The sequence below is a fragment of the Pholis gunnellus genome (assembly GCF_910591455.1).
Source record: "Pholis gunnellus genome assembly, chromosome: 1".
In the NCBI taxonomy this organism is placed as follows: domain Eukaryota; kingdom Metazoa; phylum Chordata; class Actinopteri; order Perciformes; family Pholidae; genus Pholis; species Pholis gunnellus.
The window spans coordinates 10096117-10116098 of record NC_136528.1 but is presented as its reverse complement, the minus strand read 5'-3'; the positions used below and the strand labels follow the sequence as shown (position 1 = coordinate 10116098).

Below are 19982 nucleotides of genomic sequence, written 5' to 3'. Positions count from 1 at the left end.
AGGTGATATTATGTAAGGGTTGAGTGTCTGTCAGCTAGTTCTGGAGTTCATCTGATCTCTAGTGGCCCAAAACTGTAAATGCAGCTATAGTAAGGTAACTTAAAGGTGGGTGACAGTAAGGCAGATTCATGCTATGGCATCAGTTAACTCAGTGGTGGAACAGAGTTGAGCACGGGTCATACAGCCTCCTAAATTTCCTTTGGGATGTGACCATTATATAATTGCTACCATGCACTTTGAGGTTTAACCATGAAGTACTTTGCCTCATTTTTTTACATATCAGTAATTGATTAGCATTGTCAGTTTCAGTGCACCCTTCACCCTCTGCATCAATATGGAAGTCATGGTGCAAACTCTTCACGACAGCTTGATCATCCCTGAATGGAGTGGTCACAGTGAACGTCCATTCAAAAGAGGAAATGCTACGTTTACATTAGAAATAAACTCTTCAGCACTATCCTACTGGAATAGTGCTTAAGAGGACGTGTGTCTTATGAGGACAAGTCTAAGCAAGTCAAATAGTAGTTTCTTGATGCAAATGACACCCACTGTTTATACGTGTCGTCTATATGAGATGGCCCTACTCAAAGTTGATGGGATCATTGATCCAAAAGTCCCAGGATTCCATAAACAGCAGACAAAAATGCAGCCTCCTTCTTATGTGCCTGCCAAAACATCTCCCACCACAGCGAGCATCCAGTCTTTCTCCGCAGACTGCAGCTACAAGGTCAGTGTCTCCGTCACTGGGGCATCAGTCCAAGACTTGTTTCCAACATATTCCAAAATCAAACCAAATATTTACAATAGAGAGTTCCTCTCCACCACAGCTTAGTTTTGTTTAGTTATTTTCCAAATGTCTTAATCAATATTTAAGTTTGTTCTTCTTCGACAAATTCCAGTACTAACCTCAGGATGATGCAGCGTAACAGAAAAGGAGTGAATAACGCTTCGTTGTTGAGAAAACTGGATAGCCACGGAGACAACATGCACAATTCTCTATGGAAATGTTTAAACAATGTGGATACAGTCCACAGTATGCCGAGTTCAACCACATAGAGTTCTCTACTGTAGCCCTGCATCAGTTGCTTATGGTTTTACAGTATATTAAGGGGCGCAGTTGGCTTAATAAGCTCTGAAAAATACTTTGGTGCCTTTTAATATAACTAATCTTATTAGTATTATTTACTTTCCTCCTGTCTAGATGTGTTACAGGTTCACTGGTAATTGACCGCAGGTCTGGCTGAGCACCAACAACTCTTCAGTAGCTGGAAACTTCACCGAGAAAAGATAGCATCAACTTTCATTTGAGAGAACAAGCCTGCTTCCAATGAGACACACGGCACCTCTGTGGACCTGCGGGGGACAAAATATCCTTCGGTAAAGCCACTGAGCTCTGCCCTTCCTGTCTCTTACCATGACACTGGGTCAAGATGTCAGGTTATGATGTCATCCACACAGGCAGCCATTCATTCGCTAAAGATATTCAGATATTGCTGCTCCTTCAAGTGCAGAATATATGTGCACATAAAAACCCTTTGAAAACAACAGTCTCAAAGTTTCCAGTTGCTGTTGGAACGGGTCAAAGTATAACTGACAATTAGAGAGACATTATTATACTGCAAAGCTACATGTAGAGAGACAGAAGGTCTGATTCATACACCAGCAAAACAAAAGCATGTGCATTCAGTGCACACACACACACACACTGAGAACAATAACACACACAAACACATTTCACTCACCTATCTTCTGGCTGCAGATCCAGAGCAGGAGGAAGCAGTAGTACTCCATATATTTGCCGGTGCAAGCATGCATGTCTGTATGTGTGTGTGTGTCTGTGTGTGTGCGTGTGTGTGTGTGTGTGTGTGTTAGTGATGATTGCTGTGAGTGTGTGTGTGGTGGGCCGAGGCAAAGAGACCCAGTGGCGGGCACAGTTAAAGATCCCACTGTGATTGACTCTAAGTCTAAGTTAAAGTGCTGCCTATATCTTGGGAAAGTAGGAGGGGACTGTAGAAGGAGAAGAAGAAGGAGGTCCACTCTGACACTGCAGGCAGGAGTATTCTCACACACACTCAGTCAACATAGTTTGACTGGGTCAAAACTCTCAAATGGCTCATTTTTAAGCAGCGTCTTTTTGTAGTGGACTCTTCTGTCGTGGAAAGTATTTACGTCGATTTACTCAAGAACTAAACTACAATTTTGATGTACTTGTACTTGAGTATTTCCATTTAATGCTACTTTCTACTACAACTCCACTACATTTCAAAGGGAATCATACACCACTAGATGTATCTGACACGTATCTGAGTTAGTAACCTTTTACATTAAAGAACATATATTGTGCATATATAATATGGGGCTGCATTATTAACCTACCCAGTAGTATATACGGAGTATGGAACAGTGGCTACTTGCTCTCACATATATATATATATAAAAATTGTATATATATATATATATATTCATTAGTGATAAAAACAGAATAATACAATATTCTATAATAGTATAACACATGAAAGGAGCCATGCAGCATAATGAGCACTTTTCAAACTTTTAAATACATTTTGCTGATAATTCTTCTGTTGTTTTACTTAAGTTGCATTTTTAATTCAGGAATAATATAAAACCATAGTATTTCTACATTTACTTTGGTAAAAAATCTTCCACCACTGGAAACTTATGATGACAGGTATTATATAGGAATGGTGTTTTGAGCTGTTCAGGTTTTACACTGAAATATTCTAAAAACACATGCTGTAAATGGGGAATACATTTAATACAAAATCAGTGAATCAGAGCCAAGTTGTAAACTTAAGGTTTTACATTCTCTTCATAGAAATTAATTTAAACAATGGACCAAAAAAAACTTTCCAAAGATATTTCAACAGTAGATCAATAACTTTCATTACACATCTAAAACGTCTTTTGTCAGACTCCAGCTTTGCACCACGTGCTATCATCATGGCACAACCACAAAGTAACCAGTGTATTAAGAGTGGAACACAAATGTGGGGTTTGTATGTTACCTCATACCCCTGCAGCTGAACCATCCAGTCCTAACTACAGAATGTATAATGACCCCACTTATGTGAAAAGACATAGTTTGTGTACATTAGCTCCTTTTGTGGTCTTCTGGTAGATCTCCAATTCACTACCTAACCACTGGATGTCACATAAATGTACATCTTTCTTAACACTGGCCTCATTTTCACTTTGGTTTGGAAAATTACCTTTTCACTGGCAATGACTTTGTTTTATTAAAATAAATCAACACCTGCATTGTATACCACGTATACAGCCATGCACAAAACAACTGCTAAATGTGGAAATAAGCAACTGTCATATCAACTTGAAAGGTGATGTTTTAAATGTTGTGTTCACAGCTTGTTCTGCTGCCCCCAAGAGGCTAAAATCAGATAATCCAGGTTTAAGAGATATGAAAATATGGAAAATGCGGTGTTGATTATATTTGAACCATTCAAATATATGAACGTAGTCTCCGTGACATCACCCATAGGTTTCAGAAGAGCCCTTGTGAAGCTTAAAGTGGGTGGTTTTAAACTTTGCCATCTTGGCAGTGACAACACAGCATAACTCCCGGCTAATCCAAAAATGGACAAAGAGGTGGATTTTCGGTGGAGTTGAAGCGAACCCGGGTGACGCAGAACAGCAGACAGCTAGCAGCTAGCGACCTGGTTTACGGCACCCACCTGGAACTCAAAACGGGCACCCCCTCAATTATGCCTCACTTTAGGCCTGTATAAAATGGAAACGGGTGAGTTAATTAAAAATAAACGCCACGTACAGTTGCCACGAACAGGGAAATTAGCTATAGAGACCAAAACCGTTATGTGTACCAAGCTGTAAACATGTTTATTTCTGCTTTAAAGCTGGGCCTTTTAACATAGTAATGTTACGATACTACAGGTTAATATGAAAACATATTGAAGGAGCCAGGGAGTGGGGCTTAAAGGGAGGGTCGCATGACGGGTTTAGTAAGTAGAAATAATTACTGTTTATTCAGAAATAGGTGTCCTGTACATCTTTCCACAAGTACCACACATACAGTATCGTGAGCAGACTAGCGGTCAAACAGCCCATGTGAGACTGTGAAGTGCCTGTGAAACTCATCATGGAGATAAATCCATATCACACGTCCAGATCTGATACCAATCCCGTGAGCAGCTGTCCATCTGGAAATCTTTCAGACTGACAGACTCTTTGGCTCTAACAGGCACTTCCTCTTGGTTTGCAATGACAGCCCTCTGTTTTTTCTTTTCAACACAGAGCAACCACAGATCACACAAATCAAGCCAGCGTTTGCTCTTATATGACTAAGGATAACCAAGTCTCCAGAAACATAAAAAGAATCAAGACTTGCTTTCATTAAGGATGCTTAAAAGCTCATTGTTGTTTTTTTTCCTTCCTTCATCACTTCTACTCAGTACACTGCTGGCCCCCTTTCATTTTCAAGTCAGGAAATGAAGCCTTTTACCTAATGCTGGTGCCTGAAAGTGTCCACATAGTGCTGCAGATGTAAATATAAATGGGCAGGGTTCTTGAAATGAGTTACTGCATTCGTTGTGTGAAAGTAAGTGATACTCCATGGTTGGCAACAGTACAAATGTCTGCATTTCACGTTAGAGCTTTCCATTTTACTTAAAGCATCAACATGACACTATTTACATTATATTATATCAAGGTAACAGGATTTACAACATCACACACAAACATACTTGTCACACACAAACTTGTTAGTCTGAGGCAGACTAACAAGCAGTGGCGGGCCGTGGATTTTATACCTGGGCCTTCAGTGCTGTTCTCCACTTCTAATAACCTCATTATGACGTCACAGCTACGGGGGTTATTATTTGTTTCGTGTAAAAGCCGCATATTCACATAACACTGCAACATTTGACAAATGAAATAAAATGTGCAGATACATGAATACGAGCATGACGGGACGCTGCGTCCAAAACGGACAATATAGTCCAAATCAATGTAACACAATGACAAACTCACAAGAGCAGTCGCATATATTCATATGACAACAAAGCAACAAATCAATCCAGCAGACCTGCAGCGGATCCACGCATTCCACCACACGAGCACGAGCCATTCAAATACTATTCATAAAAACGCCACGATAGACAAATGAACAGTAGAGGTAAACAAACGAAGCTTAGTTCACTTACCAAATGCTGTCTATGCTGACAAAGAGTTTAATCCCAGTACATCAGTTCCAGTAAGAAGTCCAACCGGATCCGCCGCCGGTCGGTTGTCCGTGGTCCGCCGCTGTTCGGTCGTCGTCGTTCGGTTGTCTTCCGCTGCCGGCCGGTCGCTTGTCCGTCTTCCGCGGCCGGTCGGTGGTCCGTTTTCCGCCGCAGTTCGGTGGTCGCCTTCGACCGTGTTCGGTGGTCGTCTTCGGCCGTGGACCGGCGAAGGGCGGGCCGCGGTTGTGAGTTGTAGATCCACTCGAGTCTCTCCAAAAGTACCGACGCTCAGTTAAAATGAAACACATTCGCAGCCATTACATGTGCAACGCTTCTGACGCTGCATACAAATCCTTTTCCTGGCTGGTCAGGGCTGCTAGCTGTGGGGTCGTTTCTTACTGTCCAGTTTGTTCAGAAATGTCCTTCTTGAGAAAAGTGTTCCCAGTAACTCCGCCACTAAATCCGTTTCTCCTCCTTCCGCCATTTCATATTAAAAAAACAAAGCTAGGTAAAATGTCTTTCAAATATTTCCACTTGAACTCTGTCTGCTACAAAGCTCTGCTAGCAATCATGTTTCGCGGGCACATAGTCACGTGCCCGCCCACTGACCAATCACAGCACACTCTGCACCTTGCTGGCAGAGAGGCATCTGGACTCTGAGCTGACGTAACTAGGCCTGCAAACCGCTCTGGTGGGGCCATGAATCCCAAACTAAAGATCTGATTGGTTGAATCAACAATATCGTCCCCATTCAATTTAAACTGCACATGGCAGCACTGGGTGAGTCTGCAGGCTGGGGCCTCTCTTCTACCTAGAGACACAGAGGTGAAATCTGATTGGATAAAAGCTCTACTTAAAACAAGCTGCACTGGAAGCAGAGCAACTGGGGAGCACAGTAGCTGTGCAATGAGAAAATAAGATAATGGGAAAAATATTTTTATAAATTATAATACATATAAGAAAAAATTAAATGTATTTAAGAAAAAATATTAAATTATAAAATAGCTATAACTTTGTGATTCTGTTTAGGCCAGCAGAGAAGGCTTTGCAGGCCCTGACGGCCCGCCACTGCTAACAAGACAATGCAACAAAAAAACATTTTAAAAGGCAGCATTCCTGCCCATCAAATTGGAACGAAACGTTCCCAAATTGGAGGGGGAAATTAAGAAGTTACAGGGGTTTGGAAGTCATTATAAAGTGTTTCATGAACATGAACATTTTCATAACAAGGATTGCTTCCTCCAGTAATGTGGGTACAAACTCATAGCTCAAGAATCCACTCTCAGCTTGTAAGACAAATGACAGATCGGAGAGGAACCTACAATTAGGATCTGGCGCTGTGAATGAAGGCAGTGTCCCAGTGCACTTATGGACTTGGGCTCTATTTGTCAGTGTTTCAGCACCAGAAGGGGGTGTAGGGCAATTCTCCCCAATGCTTTGCTGCTGACCTAAATTGCCATCTAGATATTTAGAGTTAGGGGGACCAGAGGTGGGTGATCTAAACAAGTGTGAAAAATTGTATTTTGAAATCCTATTCTTTTTCCCTCCTACAGAGTCCCAAAGTGCAGCATGACATCAATACTGAACAGGAGCTGCACTTACCTCACCTTTTCAGGGCCCTCTCCAACACCATACCACAACTGCAAGCAATTACCTCAATCACCCCAGGATTATCTGTTTGTGTGAGATGTATGGACTGTCTCCGCCGGCAAGAACGGGAGCTTCAGCCAGACTCAAGAAAGGTCCTCTGGGATTAGACGTAAAGAGGCAAATAGCCAACCATCATCAGAGTTCAGGCCGGTGTGCGTGCCTCATGTTGAGACCCTTTCACCCGTCATAATGTTGTCACGTTTGAGACCTCCTAGCCTGGTCTCTGGGGCTTTTACTCAATGGCTTCTGCATTGCTTCTTTCTGAGGCATCATTATTTAAGCATTAGTTCAACAGCACAGATGGCTGATGCAGACTTTTGGATGGCCATGCCATACGCAATTCTTCCCAATGCTTTACTGAAAACTAAAATTGTCATGCAGATATTGAGCTCACTGTCAGTCGGGGGGTGCATGTAAGTTTGCAATAATATCTTAACAATTCCAACAACACAATGTAACAACATTGCACAACAAAACAGGAAAACGCCTCCAGTTTTATACATAGAACAAATTAATGTTTTTTAATTTCTCTGAACAGACAAAAATACAAACAGTGATGACTAAGACCACCACTAAGAGCTAAAGACAGTACATTCCCTGACCCTAAACCTGCTTATAATCAATGCTATACAGTAGGCCTTTGATTTCAAAGCCAAGCATACACAAAGGCTTTTCAGTTTTGTTGGGAACTGAGAAAACCATGTATCTCTCTTTACTGCTCTGCTCTCAGATCTGACTCTGTCCCCGAGGATGGACTTCCCCAAAAGTACATGGGATCTGAAGCACCAAAACACTGCAAGGGAGTGCTCACCCTTTGACTCAAAAAGATGAACCAACTGGGAGGACGGATTCAGAACCTCAGAAATGGGTGTGAAGCCTCCACCATCTACTGACACTGGAAGATACACATGCAGTCTTTATGCCCATAGTCCCATATCCTGTCAGTTCTCTGACTGCCTAATATATTTCTTGGAAGTCGTTCTTTAAACATTCAACTGTACATGCTGAAGCTTATTGCCCGTGGAGATGTTACTTTCCACAAATCACAGCCAAGTAAGGCAGGGGCAGGATGAAACAATGAATGGTTTTTAAAGCAATAGAGCACACACTCAAAGTCCTCCAAGGAGCTTTTTTTAAAACATGCTGCTGTTTCAGCAGCTCGTTTTTGGCACCGTATCATCGGCTGTGAGGACATCGGGGACGGATTATTGCACAGTTCCAGCAAGTAGCCCTGCTGAAAGCATTAACCTGGAGAAAGTGTTGGGAGGTCATCTGCGGGAAGCTCTCTGTCAGGCATTATGTGCTGCAGAATACATGAACCAAACCAGACTCCATCTATTGTCCAAAATGGAAATGGTTTGACAGATTAAACACAGGTTAACATTTCAGTGTTCTGATGTATTTCCACCAATGTCAGTATGAAAATAGTCAAACTGGACAAACGCTCAGAGATGGAAGAGTCAGTCAGATCTGTGTTTCAAGCAAAAGTACCAAAAATGTTCCATTGAAAGTAAAAGTCCTGCTTTTGAAATGATACTTAAAAAGGTGCAATACCCAAAACTCCAAGCATATTTATTGCCTCTCAACAGCTCTCAACATGGCGACGGCTGAGCCGGGGGCTTTAATTTAATTGCAGTATTGAAACTAAGAATAATCACAATGCCATATGAGACCTTTACGAGGGTTACTGTAAATGATTAACCCATTAATGAGTGAGCAGTACTTTAATGTTGTAGATGGCACAAGTGGAGCAACTTTAAACCGCCGATACACAGTTACGTGTCAAATCTGTAACAATAAAACCTTTTTACAAGGCTGTATGTTAACCAGTAGCTACAGTTTTAAGATAAGTGTTGTAAAGTAAATTTCTGATTTAATTATGTATTTGAGTAAATCTACCTTGTTAATTTCCATTGATGCAAATGCTGTTGTTGAACAACAGCTAAACAAACCGTCTCACAAATGTAAAAGCATTCAGCGTCAAGTTGTATCCTTGACTATTATGGTTAAAGATTTAAACCATAAATCATCTTTCAGGAATGAGAGGGGATGGTCTACAAATGTTGAAGTAATGCAAATCAAAGCAATGCGAGCGGATTTGGATGAATTCAGTGGTTTTTCAGGCCGCCATGCAGAAATCCTGTTGCTTTACCGAATGCAGGCAGTGCTTTTTAAATACATTTTCTGGGTTTCACTGTATCTTGAAAACCTTCTTGCTGTTGCTGGATGTTGTGAGCATGAATGGAGCTTAAGTTTCCTCTGTTGTAGGAAAGTGATGTGTATACTCTACCCACAAGCAAAGTTATACTTTGATGAGTAAATAAACATAACAGAGATCTCTTTCTGTGTCTGTTCGTTAAACTGTCATCTTTTCTTTGCTTGTTCCATATTTGTTTCCTCAAGATGTCATTTAGAATAAACAGTCTATCATACATGTAAACTCAAACCGAGATCTACTGTGTGGTTTTAAGCTTCAAAGACTGTCCAACTGGAAATACGTAATACATCGCACATATCATTATGTGAAAGTCACTGTGGTATCTTGGGGAACTGCATATTTTATGCAGAGCTTCTGTTAATTTTGGGGGTAAATAAGCAGCACTGGCTAGAATATAGAGAACCAACTTCCATCATTTATTTCCTTTGCCTAATTATTCCTTTCATGGTGATGAAGAGCTGAAGCCTGCCCGAAGATGCATGAGAGAAAAAGCAGAAAGTTACCACAAACATGTCAAGCAGGCCTGGCACAGATAGGCAGGCACAATTCATGGCTTTATGGCAAAGTCTCCAAGCATTCAGGACTGAGGTAAATATTATCTCTTGTACCAACTTTGTATTTTGAATTGTGTAGAGAATATGAGGGTTTCCCTTCAGTAGATAATTGTTTGAGGCTGTATTTAGTGGCCATTAGAGGACCTGCATCTTAAGGCACTTTTCTGATATAGAGTCAACATGTATCATTATAATTATTGAGCACTGGCTTGAAAAACAAAATTTGATAAAAGCTGTAAAATCCTATACCAATATTATTCATTATCAATATTCCTAAAAAAACATTGCATTTAATTGTCCTGTGAAATTTAAACAGACAGTAAGGCTTTGCAAAGCGCTTTGCAATTTGCCTCTTATTCACTCACACACCGATGACAGCAAGTTACCATGCAAGGCACTGGCCTGACCATCGGAACAATTTGGGGTTCAACGCCAAAGGAAACTTTAATATCTGGACAGGAGGAAGCAGAGATCAAACCGCCAACCCTGTTATTAGAGGAGTATCCGCTCTACCTGCTGAGCCACAGCCGCCTCATGTGAAAGGGATGCTCAACTTGAGGAAAACATGAAGTCTAGTCTTTTTTAACCATTTTTAACATAATAAGACAACCGGATTTTACTGTATGTTAGTAATTGGAGATTTACCAGGTTGAAGAAAACTCCAAATGTATGTAAATGTTCTGTCTGCTCGATGTAAAAGTAGGTAAATGTTTGCTAAAACGTAATCCATTACAACTTTATAAGCTGGTGATGACAGAAATAAATGAAAGCATCCGTAAGCACCACTAATCAATATTTTGTATAACATATTAGCTAAAATAGCATATTTTGTCAGCTTGCTGAACCATTAACTTTCCTGCCATCATTATTCACCGAACTACACAGTTCTCGTCAGGAACTTAATGAATCTGGACTTGTTGGATAGAACTTTATTTTTTCTTCTCGATTTGACATTGAACGTCCAGTGGCGTCCAAAACACAAACGTCACCACAGCACTTATGCTGTTCACAGTTTAGCTGAAGAAGAAAAACTTTGGTTGAAGTATCTACATCACTGTGTTATTAGCCACTTCATAGTTTGTCCTGGGATGTAAATTCATCAGCCTCGGAGGACCTTTACTCAGTGTTTCTGAGACTTGGCTTTCTACTTCAGACTTCTGGTGCTGCTCGATCCACCGTGGTGGTCCTTTGGCTTTTTAGCCAATACTCAACTTGCCTCCTTAGCACACTATTCAGCTCTGTTTTGGTTGTTACCACGCATCCATTGCATGATTTCCCCAAAGAATAAAACAACTACTCACAATCACAGAATCTCATTATTAGTTTAATGCCTATGAAAGGTATCAATATACTGTATATTTAAAATGAATGTATTAAAGAGCCAGAAACAGAGAATGAGAGACGTTAATGTTTCTGTCTGAGCTCGAGTGAGTCATCCTAACTTTTCCAGATCTCTGGCAGAGCGTTGTGCAGGTTGAGTGTGCCAGTAGTAATAGTGGGAAATAAACTAATGTGGAAACTAAAGCCACACGCCACAAGATGGACGACAATGGAACGCCGCAAAGCTCACACATCCAGATTCGGGGCAAAGCCGTGTCCCTCGACACCCAGCTTAAACACAAAGCCCTGCTGCCCATGTGAAATAGCTTCCATGGACGTAGTAATGTGCTATATGTCAGGAGGGATTTTCCCCCCCAGTCTGCTTCCTCATAATTGATACGATGTAGTCCTGAGTGTGAGACGGTCATGGACATATAATTTACAATCAGCTCTTTCACAAAACAAAGTTGTGTTACTTTCCAGGACAAAAAATGAATAAAAAATGAATTACGGTCACTCACCACATTATATCCAATCAAGCAACGCACAACTCAAAAGTCCTCATACGGAGACATACGTCATAACGTCCTGTGGTCTCACATAAGCGTCTTCATCATGGTAGAGAACACACACTCCTGTTTCATTGCGTTTGCATTTACATTCATTTCGAGACAGATGGAAAAATTGTACTGGGCTTTTTTTCTCCTCTTGGTTCTCAAAGGAAAACCAAACTGTCTACAATTTTCTGCTAGTAATTATTAGGTTTCACGAAGCTTATACCCAATTGTCTGTTGCAGGTTGACCACTCAGACACCAAGTTAAGTCCCTCTCACAGACTCTTTAAATGCAATCCTTATGATAACACATCAAGGCTTAACGCAACACATCTTGTGGTGTGGTGTTTCCAAAGGGAAAGTCTACGTGTGATGGTATTTTATGTTGTTTTACACCCAGGCAGCTACTGTTCCAACAAGAATTTAAACCATCTGTTTATTTTCGTAGCAGGCTTGGCAGTTCGTTTGCTCAGTAGAAGACAGATTAAGTTTCTCTAACTATGTTTGTATTTTTCAAAGAGATATTTAATTTGGCGAGCAGAAGGTGTCTACCCTAAATGGGCTCTAATCCAGTTATAGTCTGTGCTGCACATTGTGTTCAAAAGCATCTGCCAAGAATAGAGAGGAGACCTTTCGGAGAGAACAACCTGCACTCATTGCTTTAGTCGAGATTAAAAACAAACAATGAAAATATGGTGACCTCAGCATAAATAAAACCCTTCTCCTGCATTGATAGATACAGAAGAAATAACATATTTGTGATACTGGATAAAAATGGGACAGTGATCAGATAAAATACCAAATGACAGTTTATAGCGGTGTATCTTCTGGGCAAAAGTGTATTTCCAAGATAGCAGTTATCATTTAATTATGGTTCAGCATCAACAATTTGGAAGGGACAGGAGTGAACGTCCGGTAAAATATTTTGGATGAACCATGCCACCTTTAGGGACATTTGAACAGGCTAATATTACACTATATGATTGAACGTAAAGTCATGGGCATATCCACAACAAAGTCTGAAAATGAGCTATGGAAGAAAATGACACAGCTACCTTAACCAAAAAACACAGATATATATAGTCGGTGCCCCGTTTTTACTCTGCCAAACAGCTGGTCTCCAGGAATGAGATGTTTAGCTGGAAATACCAACTCAGACTTTTCAAACTTTTTCAACAACCCCTACTGCTCTGTGATTTACTGTAAGAGGATGGCCCGGTTCCAGGAGCAGGGTCCAGAGCTGCACAGGGTCCCTGCATGCTGAGCGTCTTTCCTCTGCCAGGCTCAGGTAAATATGCCCCCTGTAGATGGCAGCTGGAACCCCCTGTTCATTTACACCATTTATGAGCACCGAGTCCATTTTGCACTGGAAGACTTCTGGTTACTTTTCCGTCTGCTTTCATATCACTGGTGACGAGCCTTTAGATGTCTTGAGAACCTTTCTTATCATTTACAGCTCATCAGCCTCTCTGCCTGTCTGATCAGAGAAACCGAACATGGATGCAAAATGAGTTTGCTTTAAGAGACTTTAGACCAGATTTACTGTCGACAATTAAATTATAATTTTTGGTCTTCAACTTAGCAAGAAATGATGGCCTTTGACTGAATTAGCGTGGTTGCATTGTCTCTCAGAGCTTCAAATACTTGTCCCAAACACCAGCTGTTTCCACACAGATGTGACTGTGCACATGAGCTATTAGCTGCAACTTGATGGAGCAGTAGATGAGGGACTTCTACACACCCTCATTAGGAAAAAGCAAAGAAGATTGCAGATGGACTTTTTTGGACTGCTTTTTTCCCATCAGACTCCCTCGTGGTTTTTGGACAACAACAGACTCTCCCAACCACTGTGCATTCATTTCTCGCTCGTCAATCTAAATCGTTTAAACTATTTACAATGTTTGTTTAAGTCATCAACTCTCAGAATCTTAAATTTTGAAAATAATATTCGCAGGAAAATCTAAAATCAGAATGAATACATAACAAAATGCACACAATACAAAATAAAGCATTCAAGAAGTACATCGCCTTTAAGTATATCTTTGGGAGTTTTTTCTAATTTGATCTGGAACTTTTGTGCTGCAGAAATTGCATCTAAATTGCTTTATGTCATAATAAATCAAGACGAATGCCCGGATTGAACAATACTGTGTCACTTATTCCATGTGGCAAGAATATGCCATTGGTTTCAGGCGGCTGGCACTAATCAGACCTCGCAAGTTTGATTACCAGCACAATCCAAAACAATCAGGAGGGAAGTTAGAAGGCAATCAGTCCCTTGCAGTTAGGATTCAAGCTATTTGATAAAGATATAGCTTGTCAGATGCAAAGAGCGTAACAGCAGACCAGAAAACAGAAGGAGTCAACGGGCAGACTGAGAATGACAAAATTGTAACAAATCCTTCAGTTTTTTTTAAAGATCACAGAGAGATTTTTGATTCCAAAACCACCCAGAGGTAATTCTTATTCTGTCAGAAATTAGCAGACAATACCTTTTCTTTGGGCATTTTTGAGCTTTCAGAGCAACTGACCTGACTTTTTGACCCTCAAATGTAGGCTAACATAATTCGAGACTTCTTGTTTTCAATTTTGGCGGCACACTGTAAGATATTCAGACTTCTACAGAAAGGTTCAAGAGCATTCCACTGCTTTTGTGATAAGCCGTCGCCTGTTAGTGCTAAGCCTGGGACTGAAAACTTCAAGATGACCAACAAGCTGTGTAAGCAATGATGGGAGCCGCACTAATTGAAGAAAGAGCGTTGGACTTAGCGCTGGACTAAGAGCTAGCCTCGCTGTCCTTGTTGCTTTTGAGATAGGAGGACCACACAACCACATCCACACACTTCGGTTTGTGCTACACCATCATCTCAGAAGAAAGAAAGAAAAACACAGAACAGTTCCTCAATGTTTCTGTGTCTGTACTGATGGAGGACGTGGATGTAAATGGAACTGTGACGACTTTTAGTCCAAGTTGTGGTTTCACTCAAAAAAGATGGTAATAATTGAACCTTTAAAGATATTTTCACTTTACATTGTCACCGACTCATCAATCATGGGTGATTATTTAAAAAATATATATTTTTCTCTGTTTCATGTCTTTATACTAAGACTTGTTTAATGTATTAATTATCTGTGGGATATCAATAACTGCCTTAGCACCTTTATAGCACAGAAAAGTCTTAAAATATGAATCAGAAATGTGCCAGGTGCCAGTGTGTTAACCAAGAAACCATCAAATGTACATAAAGGCACTTCATATTCATTGGTGAGGACAGAGCTGACCAAAGGAATATTTAAATGTACAGTGTCGGCCAAACTGACTCATTCAGTTCAGTGAGGGATCCTCTGAGAATAATACCTTTCAAATGTGTTTTCCCCTTGCCTACTGACTTTTATGAGAGCCAAATATATGGTCTTTGGCCATTATAAAGAGAAAATGAGTGAACTAGAGAAGAGGAGAATATTTTGCTTCTCTGTCTCTAATGCCACATAATGGAGGAACATTTGAATCAGACCTTAACGGAGCACAAGTGGAGAGATTTATCTTTTTCCTGCCGTACATATATTTGACAAGAGGTTGTGTGCTATGTTGCTAGTATTTTTCCTGTATTTTAGGTCTATTTGATTGCAAAGGTCTGCTTAACTGCAACCACATGTTTAGCCTTTGTACTGCTGTCATTTGATTTAATGGGAGTGTGTTGTTTTCCAGACTCCGTGTGTGGTGAATGTGTATGACAGAGGGAGGAAAAGAGACAAATACATTGTGACAAAGAGAGAGAGGAATAAAGAAAGAATGTATATGTGTCTGGTTACTCAGCTTGGATGCTTTTCCAAAACGGGAGCGACATAAATCATCCTAAAACACCGATGTATCTCCCTCCTGAAAACCTCTTAATTATATTATCTGTTCCCTTTATACTCGTTATAAATCAACAGTGTTACCAAGGTCAATTTAAACAACAGACTTTTTTTTTTTATATATATATAAATTATAACAATAACAACAGCCTTAAGTTCAGAAGCATCTCTCCTTGACACTGTCATGAATCACAGTCTGAGGGTTCGGGAGGGATGGGGACCTTTTCCCATCAGAGGACTCCTTAAATCTGCCCCAATGACCGGCAGGTGAAAAAATAAAGCAAATGAGAGGCTCCAGGAAGGGAAACGTAGCTGGAGAGGAGACTTGGACAAATTAAAAACTGCTGGAAAATGACCTAAAAGAAAAGGCGATACGTTTGAGCGTTTAGCGAATAAACTGTGGAATTGTTTACTCATGGTTGAGCTATGCATCACCTACATAAAGGGGCGCACGCTGATTAGGACGCAGTGCGATTAGAACCTCAATCACTCCCACTTGCTTCCTATTTCTGTCGACCTCTCTCAGCTGATTTGCTTGCCTCTTTCCATTTCTTAACAGTCCCACTCGCCCCCTACCCTCTTTTTTTCTTCTTCTTCTTCTTCTTCTTCACATTGCTTCAGATAGAGGAAGTGGTTTGTGTGCAGATTGTGGCTGGCTGGAACACAGTGCTGTGCACAGGGAAGCCGAAATTTGAGCCCATGTGCATTAAATGTTCCACTAGAGCAACAATTTCTGTGAGGGGAAATTATGCGGTGGGCCAGTGTTAAAGGCTCTGAGGGGGGCCGGGGAGGCTCAGTCAGGGTAGGAATGAGCGAGGAAGCTGGGGGTAGTAATGGGGGGGAACCAGGACTCTAAATAAGAACTGGGCCATTCTGGTGGTTGAGTTGGTTTGAGTGCATGTCATAAATGTCTGGATTCAAATATGACCGTTGTCTCATATCATCTGATCACCTTTGTCTCATATCATCGTCTTCTTCTTTCTTCTCCATCATTCTTATCGTTCTCTCTCTCTCTCTCTCTCTCTGCCGTTAGCTGGCCAGCAAAACTAAACAGAAAAACAGGAATTAGTTAGAGAGCAGAAGAGTATGTGCAGTATGTGTGCGGGTGTTTCAGGACAGGGAAACACAGCACCACCTGTGGATAGGCTTCAATCCAGCACATGTTTTGCTGTGTTTCATTTTAATTTGTTGCAAGGCTGAGAGGAGGGCTGGTTGTAGAGGTTGTGTGCTGTGGAGTTGTTGCGAGGCACATTACTAGTTTACCAGCGGATTGACAGATTTGTAGTGAGGGCTTTCCCCAGCTCATAAAAGCAGTTCTAAGAACAGCCGAGGAGAGTAGTCACCGACTCTGGATTAAATAAATACACTTTTATTGTCACACTTGTCATGTACACAGCACACAGTGAAATTAAGCCTCTGCATTTAACCTATCCAAGTATAAGGAGCCGTGGGCAGCTACTGTACATCGCTCGTGGAGCAGTTTGGGGGTATGATGCCTTGCTCAAAGACACCTCAGCAGTGCCCGGAAGGCCAACTGCCACAGTCCAGACTTGGTCCGTGTGTTTTCTGAGATGCTGCAGGGGATGTTTGAGCCCTGTACGTCAGCTTCACCTCAAGCAGAAAATTGTTTTTGCATTGCTGTTTTTAAATTTCCTATGCAAGCAGCCTTTAGTCTGCACGATTCGTCATTGCATTGACTGTTCGTATAATGTGGGTTCTGAATGGTGAGTCAGCTGAAGGGCCAAAGCAAAGTGGTGCCTACAGGAACTTTCTGATGTTTGATGGTGTATTAGTCATCTTGAGTCTGTTGCACAGAGGATGAATACATCAGATTCATCTGTTTAGTCTTTTGTAACAGTCATCTGCTGTGCAGACAAAATTATATAATGATTTACAGAATACATAATACTTTACTTAGAGTAAAAATGATTAATGAGGGATTCCACTGAGCATTGATGTGCATCAACATGATTAATAAAACAATGAAGGGAATATATATAGATATTAGAAAATATGAGGCCTGCCGGTAGAGGTTCAGGTTTCTAGATATCTGACAGCACATCTTATTGCGGCCAATTGTTTTATGAAACGCTGCAATTACAGGGTTTATCAGCCGTGGAGAGCTCACAAGCTGCATTCTAGTGGGTGTAGAATTAAAAGAATAAATTCTCAAGCAGCTTAAGAGCACGTTAAGCAGTTTGACAAGCTTGCAGAACAATGTACAGTCAGAAGTAGCCTATAGATTAATCTATATTAGCACTATACATTTGTGTAGAAGCTACATATTGTGAGTAAGTATGAAGGGCCTTCCATCTGCTCTACATAAAATATGCAGTAAATGATGAAGTGAAGAAAATTGTACACAACATTCATGTTTATCAAAGTCGCTGATGATAATGTTTTGAAAATAATAAATCATCACATTAACAAGTCAGCCGTGTTTTGACAGCTATAGACAATTAGCAGCTCTCAGCTGTAGCCTTTAGACCCTTGTGTGTTTGGGAAGGTTTGTCAAACCTGCCTGAGAGGTGAGTGATAACTACACATAATCTACATTAATCTTATAAAGGATTTGGCAAGATGACAAACCCATAGTTCAAAGTCTGGCTAACGGTACATCGAGCCACATTTTGGCCTAATACATTTAACTAAAAGGTGCTGAATTCAAAATTCAGAGCATTAAAATGGCAGCAAACTGCTACATTTAGGGGAGTTATGTTCTGTAACTAACATGAAATCAACAATGAATAAGCAAGCTATCTGGCTAAGTAGCCAGCCACTAAATGAGTACAATTAAACAACTTAATGCTTCATCCACACACTTTTATCATATTTTAGGATAGCACTTTGCCACTTTTCCAGACAATCATTCATTATTCTCCAGATTTTGTAAGGTTCTGATGGCTTAATTTCAAGTCCACAGGAAAGAGAGACACTGCTTGTGCTCTGCTGTGATTATAATGGAAAATGGGGTTTAGTTGCTCTTGAAGAGGCAATGCTGGTGTCAGGGAAGCCTCTGCCTCCCCTAATGGTTCGGACTCAAGTGGTCCTTCTGACTGCTGTGCATTTTAATATCACCGCAGACATTTTAACCAGTCACCATAGGAACAGCACTGTGTGAGGGCTTCATTCCACTTAGGGAAGGTCCTGGTAGTATGCTTTTTCACTGGAATAGCTTATTGGGACACTTGATGTAACCAAGCCATCACCTGCAAGGCCTACTTTTCACAACAAGTCAATATATCTCCTGTGAAAAAGCTGTATTGTGTGCCATTAGTGTGCAGTGTTCTGATTACTGTGCATTGTATACTGTGTGTGCAGTGCATTATTTGTCCTGCGGTGTGTGCAAAGCGTGTCCTAGTTGCAGTGCTGTGTGATGTAGGGTTGTAGAGGGGCTGCCTGTGCCAATAAGGGGGTTGACTCTGTGGGGGCCTTTTGCTTTGGGGTTTTAATCTTCTTACAAGTGTTCAAGTGTTCCAAAAATCTTGACAACATAAGGACATTTTAAATACCTGAGACAAACTGCTTGGAGGTATTAATATGACTTCACCACATGATGGCAGCAAAGCATTAAACATGGTGGATTCCCCTCAGGTTACAGAGCTGTCAGAGAGTCCGAATAGTAAACTAGGAAATGAAATTCCTAATGCAAAACAGACTTTCCAGAATTTACTGGAACAGAAAGGAATCATGGATTTAAAATATACAGCTAAGCCAGACGGCTGTTTATTAAAATGTATCAAAATGAATGTTTTTTTACTCCCATTCATGTAGACTTTCTCTATGGATATTTCTTTAAAGTTCTCTCCTCTCACCTCCATTTTCTTTGAAGGATCATGGTGCGGCATGGTGGAACATGTGAGACATCATGGCTCTTCCTGGCCTGCAGGTCCTTGTATTTTCCAGCTCCACCCAGAGGATGAGGTCTGTTCGTCCCATTCGTTTTACTGATGTAAATTGGAAAGATGACTTACTTCCAACACCCTGAAGAATTGAACTCCAATGGGACAGTGCTATGGCACAACATATCATACTCATGCAGGTTCTCTTAATTTAAATGGGCTGAAATACCAAACTTCTTTAGGTTGTTTATGAAAATGCTTTATATAAGTGAGTCTAGGAATGTCAATGCACCCATGAAGCACAACCTGCCATATTACTATTTTAGCTTTTGGATGTAATAAAACATGCCCAATGTACACAACTAAGTGCTATCACAGCCCAACTTTGGTGGGAGAGTATTGTAATCCAGATATTTTCTCATATAGATTGTGAGAACCCCCACCCAAGCTCACATACACAGGAAATTCTATTGTTCATGTCAGGAAATGCTGAGTGGAGCCTCAAATGACACTCCTAAAGACTGAGATTGAAGAGCGAAGTTACCACTGAGTGACAATGCGGGTAGGTGGGATAAAAACCACAGTAGGACAGAAAACTATCATGCTCAGCCTGCAGTGGATAACTGCTATCATATCATTCAGTATGGATCCCATGTCTTAGTGTCTTTTACTCCTGCACATGCAGACACTTACAGTACACACGCACGTATGCAGATGCACAAAAGAAAGCCAGTATTGTGGGTTGCAGCCACTAGAGAAGAGTTTCACACAGC

At 40.9% G+C, this 19982-nt stretch overlaps 1 protein-coding gene across 1 annotated transcript in view; it reads right to left on the bottom strand.

The window, feature by feature from the left end:
- itga11a (integrin, alpha 11a) overlaps positions 1 to 1815 on the bottom strand; it is a gene marked incomplete at both ends in the record, with an annotated part of 45444 nt that extends 43629 nt beyond the window's left edge. The window contains one exon of the mRNA XM_079164081.1: positions 1743 to 1815. Coding sequence (XP_079020207.1) covers positions 1743 to 1815 — 73 coding nt within the window. The remainder of the gene's footprint in view (positions 1 to 1742) is intronic.
- Between the last annotated feature and the right edge of the window lie 18167 nt (positions 1816 to 19982).